Source organism: Bison bison, unplaced genomic scaffold, assembly GCF_000754665.1.
Source record: "Bison bison bison isolate TAMUID 2011002044 unplaced genomic scaffold, Bison_UMD1.0 scf7180017864180, whole genome shotgun sequence".
NCBI classification, from domain to species: domain Eukaryota; kingdom Metazoa; phylum Chordata; class Mammalia; order Artiodactyla; family Bovidae; genus Bison; species Bison bison.
In genome coordinates this window covers 15295886-15303636 of record NW_011494752.1, presented here as the reverse complement: position 1 = coordinate 15303636, position 7751 = coordinate 15295886, and the positions used below count along the sequence as shown (strand labels likewise).

General features: G+C 51.1%; 1 protein-coding gene across 1 annotated transcript in view; it reads right to left on the bottom strand.

Annotated features, from left to right (window-relative positions):
* The window catches only part of RNF222 (ring finger protein 222), a 1816-nt gene extending 1313 nt beyond the window's left edge, over positions 1 to 503 (bottom strand). Inside the window, exon 1 of the mRNA XM_010843034.1 lies at positions 8 to 503. Coding sequence (XP_010841336.1) covers positions 8 to 472 — 465 coding nt within the window. The 5' untranslated portion in view covers positions 473 to 503. The remainder of the gene's footprint in view (positions 1 to 7) is intronic.
* Between the last annotated feature and the right edge of the window lie 7248 nt (positions 504 to 7751).

Here is a 7751-nt window from a genome sequence, read left to right as displayed (position 1 = left end):
GCAGGACGCTGTCCTGTTCCCCGAGGGGCATCCCATGGCGGCTGATGATGAAGATCTGTGGCTCCCGGGGCAGGCTGGGTGGCGGATCCAAGGGCAGCTGGCCACCCTGGCCCGGGGATGATCTCCAGACTGGCTGGGAGAGGGCCAGGGGGTTGGCGTGGCCCAGGGCATCCGGCGGTGGTGAAGGGGGCAGGCCCACGGGCACGGCCAGGATCTGGGAGCTCTTGTCCAGCTTGGCAGGCCAGCGGGAGCTCTTCCTGCTGAGGAAGGTGACGTAGCGGCAGATGGGGCAGACAATGGTCCTCTGGACCTGGCCATCCACGCGCGTGGACAGGAGGTACTTGACCAGGCAGTCATGGCAGAACACGTGGCCGCAGCTCAGCGTCCGGCTGGCACCCTGCAGCTCTCGGAACTTCTCATAGCACACGGGGCACTCGCTGCCCGAGCTGTCCTTGCTCTCGCCCTCAGACATGGCGGAGCAGGAGGGCAGGGCCCTCGCTGTGGGCGGGAAGGGTTGAGCATCAGCGCCTTTTCTGGCTTGGTTCCCCTGCCTGCCTCCCTGCTGCCTCTCCTGCCACTCCTCCTCAGGGGCCTCCCCGAATCACACCAGGACCCTGGGGAGGAGACGAGAGGGCACTTGTGGAAGGGGAGTTGGGGGACTGACAAGCAGAGATCCCAGCCACCCCTACTGGAAGGAGGTGTGCAGAGGCCAAGGTGTAGCCCCCTGATCCCTCACCACCACACGTGTGTCGCCTGTGGTCTCCCCTCCCCTCTCCCTGGTCCCAAGCCCACAGTGGAGGCAGCAGGACCCATTCCCCAGGGGAGGCAGGTGGCTAAGCCGAGGTTGCCCCCACTCCGCCTGGTCCAGGCTCCAGTGGGGGCTGTGTGTTGTGCCCATTGTGGCTGTTCTCCAGAAGAGCCTCTGCTGCCACTCCATCTCCCTGCTCAGGCTGGCTGACCCATACAACTGTCCTCAGCCCCTGGCTCCCATCCCTCTATGTTAAGTGCAGCTGGAGAGCAATGAGGGATTTGAGAACAAAACTCAAAACTTACATCCAAATGCCGGCTGGCCAGCCGCGCAGTCACCTCAGGGAGCTGTGGGCTCCTTCCTCCGCCCACCACAGCTCAGTCATCCTTCAGATTCTTCTCGGCAGCCTGCCCAAGGTTGCGAGAGAACCTTCCAATCAACCTCTGTGAAGGCAGGTTTTCATCCTTTGAGGATACGTCTGGTATTTGGAAATGGCCAAAGGTCACCTGGCGCCCAGTCTGGTAAAAGCAAATGAATGCCCAAGTGGCACGAGATTATTTTAAATCAAAGACACAGAGTCACCATGAAGTGACAGGTGGGTTTCAGATGTTATCTGAGAGCTAAAGAGAGGCTCCAAGGACGCTCTGAGCAGTAGCGGTGTTGTTGGATTAAGTGCAGTTCCCCAGGTGACGATTTGACGGGAAGCCCCTGTTTGGGTGTGTGACGCAGTGCTGGTGTTCTCATTCCTCCACGCGTTCCCAGTATCGCAGCTGTGTCATCTAAGTCCATTTCCAACAGCCTGTTTATTTATCTATCTATTTATTGGCCTCACTAGGCAGCGTGTGGGATCTTACTTCCCTGGCCAGGGGTGGAACCCATGTCCCTGCACTGGGAGTATGGAATCTTATCCACTGGATCGCCAGTGAAGTCCTAGAACAGCCTCTTTAGAAGGACTGTGATCAAATGGTCACGTGATTGCATGGTCCTGCTGAAGGGTTACTGATGTGATATATTCTTCCATCAAAACACCCCTGGACACACTGAGAGCTAAAGTGGTGTGTGACAGCCCCCAGACCTGAGAGATGGCATTGTTATTGTTTAGTCCCTCAGTCGTGTCTGACTCTTTTGTGACCCCACAGACTATAGCTTGCTGGGCTCCTCTGACCATGGGATTCTCCAGGCAAAAATACTGGAGTGGGTTGCCATTTCCTTCTCCAGGGGATCTTCCCGACCCAGGGATTGAACCCACGTCTCCTGCATAGCAGGCAGATTCTTTACTGCCGAGCCACTGAGAGATGACATAGTGGGAACAAAACTAGTTAATGGGGAAGGACAGACGAGAATTGGTTCAATCACCAATTGAATGCTCTCTTCCCTGTTAGCTTGGTTCCAAGCCCATTTTGCCAAGTTGAAAATATCCCATAACCAACAAAGGGCACAAATATGTAGAGGTGGGGGTAGGGGACCGGGCACCCTGGTGGCAGCACCAAAGCCTTTGCAGGTGTTTTCAAACCTCGATCTCCAAGGTGGTCAGTGTGGCCTCCAGGCCAGGGGAGGGGGTTCAAGTACTCAGACCCTGAAGCTGCCTTCAAATCCTTGATATGCCCACTACTGTCTGTATAACCTATTTGAGCCTCAGTTTCCCATCTCTAAGGTGGGGTTGATAATAATAGTACTGGCTTTTTCTCAGAGTTGTCCAGAGTGTTAAGTGAGGTGCCATGAATGAAAAATCTGGCACATAGTAAATGCTCAATAAATGGCTGTTGTTCCGTCACTAAAAAGTGTCCAACTCTTTGCAACCCCATGGACTGCAACACACCAGGCTTCCCTGTCCTTCATTATCTCATGGCAAACTCATGCCCGTTGAATCAGTGATGCCATCCAACCATCTCATTCTCTGTTGCCCTCTCTCCTGCCCTGAATCTTTCCTAGCATCAGGGTCTTTTCCAGTGAGTCAGCTCTTCACATTAGGTGGCCAAATATTGGAGCTTCAGCTTCAGCATCAGTCCTTCCAATGAATACTCAGGATTGATTTCCTTTCGGATGGACTGGTTGGATCTCCTTGCAGTCCAAGGGACTCTCAAGAGCCTTCTCCAGCACCACAGTTCAGAAGCATCAATTCTTTGGCGCTGGATGTTGTCAATCAGGCTCAGTCCTTTCTCCTCCTAGCACTTGCCTTCCCTCTCCTCCCCAGATGTTTCTTATCATGTAGATGACTAAAAACACTCATGCCCCTGACAAAGGGTAGCTCCCCTGGAGTTAGAATAACAACCAGAAAAGATGACAATGGAGTAGCTAAGTGATGGGCAATAGGTTAAGTTGGTGTTCCAGTGTCTCAGACATTTCTGTTTCATAACATGCAGCTATCTAAACAGGTTTTTCTCAGGATGACCTTGATTTTCTTAAGCTGACCAACTGCTAGCATGTCCCCCTGCGTTTCATAACTCCCCAGAGGCGTATGGTGGCAATTCCATCCGTCCACCTATCCATCCATCCATTCATTCATGTATCCAGTTATTCAACAATTACTTATTGAGTGTTGCTGCAGGCTAGGTACTGAGTCAGACATTGGAAATAAGCAGTGATTAAGAAAATCCTTCAAGGGTGTTCCCTGGTTGTTAGGATTGAATTCTGGGCTCTCACTGCCATGGCTTTGATTGCTGATCAGGGAACTAAGATCATGCAAGCGTGGCATGGGGGTAAGTGTCCTTCATGAAGCTTTTAGAATCTAGTGGACATTTATAAAGTTCTTGAAGAGAGATTTTTTTTTTTTTAAAGGAGGAATGATGATCAATACCCTAAGTTGTTTGGAAAACTGAGAAGTGAGGTATCAAGATAGGCAAGAGAATAGAGCAGATAAATTCGAGAATGCTGGAGGGGAAAGGATGTTGGAGGTCATTTAGTAAAATCGAGTGTTATAGATGAAAAGACCCGAGCCCTCGGAAGGGAAGTGACTTGTCTGAGGTCACCTTGGGGAGGGGTTGGAGAGGGAGATGGTAGTGGGGAGATATTCATTGATTTCCTAGAGAGTGTAGAAAATATTTGAATCAGTTGATAGATTGGGTGAGTAGATATTAGCTGCAGCAGGAAGCGCTGTCCTCCTTGGGTTGAGCAGGGGAGCAGAGAGAGCTGAGTTTGAGAAATAATGGGACGTGGGGGATGCAGATGACATCCCAGATCCCTGCTGATGGCCTCCTGTGCAGTCCCTTCCCATCCTGTGCTTCAGGAGAGCCTTGTCCTTCATGTCTGGGCAAGGCCACCCGTCCTTCATCCCTACCTTCTTGCCTCCCATGCTCAGTCCCTCCCTTTCTCTTCATATCATTTCATTCTCCATCCTTGAGTTCTTCTTCTGAACCTGACTCTGTCTCAGGTGCTGGGGAGAGGGCAGCAGAAGAAATCTGAGGAACACGCTCTGATTGGGGCACAGACTAGCTAAATGAAGGGGAAGACATTATATCCGAAGGCATTCCTGTTGGTGCTTCAGGAAATTTTGGGGAGAGGAGGGCTGGAAGGTCTTCCTAGGTGAGGTGGGACCAGTGTCCAGCTAATAATAAATAATTACAACAGCAGCTATTTATTGAACACTAATTGTGTGCTTGGCATTCTGCATCCCTTCCTCATTTCATCGTCAACAGCTCCAGGAGGTAGATATTATCTCTGTTTTACAGACGAGGGAACCAAGGCTTAAGTAACTTTGTTCAAAGCCAGGCTGCTGGGACTTCCCTAGTGGTCTAGTGGCTAGGACTCTGAGCTCCCAATGCAGGGGGGCCGGGTTCAACCCCTGCTCAGGGAACTAGATCCCTCATGCTGTAACTAAGACCCAATGAAGCCAAATAAAGAAGCCAAAAAAAAAAAAAAAAGAATAAACAGTATACAGTGGGAATTAAAAGAAAGTCCAGGGCAGATCCAGGGTTTGAGGCCAGGTCAGCCTGGCTACACTGTGAACCACCCCATCCACTGAGAATGTGCATCCATGGAGGGCGTTCCAGACCTCGAGTGAAGGAGTAGGTGAAGAATTGAGAGCAAGATAGCATTACTAGGAGGTCCCAGCCTTTATGCCTCTACAGAAACACCAATTTAACAAACAACCAAGGATGAAAATGCCTCCTGAAAACTCCAGAATCCAGTTGTATATGTTAAATATGTACATCTTGTTGAATGTCAATCATACCTCAATAAAGTTTTTTTTTTTTTTAAAGAATGATGAGGAAACCTGTATGGGAAAGTGACCCTCCCCCAAACTTCCCTCCTCAAAGTGACTGTAACTGGAGCTGCCCCTCCAGCTATGAGAGGCAGGGGGAGGGGGAGGGCTGGCCCAAGGGTAGCCGACCCCATGAAGCCCCAGTGCCTGGCTTCACCCACAGCAGCAGCCCACCACCCATCTTGAGGACTGGTGGGGGGTGTCACCAGCTCAGGTGACCCCCACCTCCCCACCTTGGGACAGTGAGTCTGTGAGGCGGGGTGACACTTGTGTGCACCTAGGTTTCCCTCCTGGATTCCCAAGGCTTTATAGCTTCCACTGTCTCTCTCACACACACACACACACCCCTGGCATCAGTGCAGAACTCTGCCAAGCTCCTTCCCTGCCCCCAGCCCGGCCCCCAGACTCACTTTGGCTAGGACCAGGGCGAGCAGCATCCACCTCTCCACCCGCAGGCCTCCACAGAGCAGATCTGAGCCACCCAGAAGCACTGGGCGGGCGGCACGTCCTCCTGCTGCTGTTACTGTGACAGCTGCTTCTGCCGCCGCCGCCGAGGCATTTGCTAATGACTGAGCAGGTCTGGAGGCCAGCGCCGGGAAGTGAATGTCGCCCAACCCGTTTGAGGCCAGGAGGCTTTGGCGTTGCCCAGGGGTTTGGCCCCTGTTGGAGTCAGGTGATCGTGATGAAGATGCTCAGAGAGGAGGGTTCCCCCACCCAAGGAGGAGTACAAGGATGGGTGCTGGAGACAAGCAGAGGGTCTCAGCATGGGGGCAGTGACCCAGGACCCATCCCCAAAGATGAGTCTCCACGTCCCTCTAATAATGAGAAAGTCATACAGTCCTCCAGCCTCGAGAGTTCATTTTGGTGATCCTCCGGTTGCTTCCTGCTCCCTTGCCATGCCAGGGCGCAGGGCGAAGGGCTCAGATCAGCCTCAGTAACTCTTTGCCACCCAAAGTCATACACAAATATTTGGGTGATGTGCTTATATACACTTGTCCTTCATCTCACACTCAGAGGGGCTCAGAGCTCCAAAGATCAAACACCACAGGGATAAAGAAGGAGGCAGAATAAAACCAATAAAGGAGAACTGTCCCTGATACCACGTGAAACAGAAGTAAGTTTCAGAACAGTCTGTGTGACTCTATGGAAATGATAATATATGATCGTTTTTATAGAGGAAAAATCTGGAAGTAGACACATCCAACTTGTTAGTGGTTATCACTAGAGAAACTTTCTGACTCATACATTCCTGTGATCGTTGAATGTATATTTCTTTCATGATCAGAAAAAAATAATCAAGAATAAGGCAGGAGTTGGGACTTCCCTGGTGGCCCAGTGGTTAAGAATCTGTCTTGAAATGCAGACTGGGGCTTCCCTGGCTGTCCAGTGGTTAGGACTCTGGGCTCTCACTGCCACAGGCCCATTTTCAGTCCTTGGTGGGGGAACTAAGATGTCACAGGCTGTGCCGTGAGGCCAAGAAAAATTATATTACCTACTCTATAGGATTGTGATGATGATTAAATAAATGGATACAAATAATGTGCCTGAACCTACAAAAATGGGAGGAAATATTTGCAAATGATATGACTTATAAGGGATTAATATCCAACATATGTAAACAGCTCATACAACCCAACATCACACACACAAAAACCCAAGAAAATGGGCAGAAGAACTGAACATTTTTCCTAAGAAGAAATGCAAATTGGCCAACAGGCACACAAAAAGATCTTCAGCATCAGTAGTCATCAGGGAAATGCAAATCAAGTGTCCGCTCAGCCCATTGCAGGCTGCCCTGTTTGGTTCCAGGTAGATCAGGGGTATCTGGGGGTTTCAGTTCATTCCTGCCCCCATGAGTTTCCTGGACTCACCCCCTCCTGCCAGGCTGCCCATACCTCTGAAATCTCAGTCTTACCTGTTCTCTATGGCCGACCCCCTGGCTCTCCTTCCATCCTTACATAGCCTGGAGCTGCTGGTACTCAGGGGAAACCTGGGGCCTTTGAGCAGAAAACAGGCCCTGCCAGGGCACCCGGCTTGGAAGGTGGACAGGGGCTGCTTTCATTCCCAAGACCCCCGCCCCTGGCCCTCAGCCCCCTCTGTCCAACCTACACTGAAGCAGCCACAGAACATGTTCACGGGTGTTCCTCCTCATCCCTTCCCTTCCTCTAGACTTCCGTGGCTCCCCACACGGCCCACCCTCCTCAGTCCGCACATGAGGCCCACACTGCCTTTCTCACACGTTTTCTGGACAGTCCCCTTGCCCTGGGCCATCTCAAGCCACGCAGCATAGCCGCAGGGCTGGCTTCTAGTTCAGATCCCTTGAGGCCTTGGGTTTCTGGGGCTCTGTGATTTTTTTCCTGCCTTTTTTTGTCTGGCTGCAATGCCTTTCTTCCTCATCACTTCCCCGCTGGCATCTTTAAGACCTTGAAGGAGGAGTTCCTAATTCATCTCTGTTGACTGTAGCACAGGGTCTTGTGTCTGGCAATAGTGTTTAATAAGTCAGTGTTTGTGAAATGAATAAATCCAACTTCTCAAGCCTAGCTTATGTGCATGAGGTGTGTGTGTGTGTGTGCACGCCTGCACACGAGTGTGTGAAGTTTAGGCAATCAAGTCATTTATCTTCTATTTTTTTTTAATAGTTTTATATATTTATTGGCTGCACAGGGTCTTCCTTGCTGCCTGGGCTTTTCTCTGGTTGCACAGAGTGGGTGCTGCTCTAGTTGCCATGCTCGGGCTTCTTGTTGCTGTGGCTTCTCTTGTTGCAGAGCACAGGCTCTAGAGCACAGGTTCAATAGTTGTGGT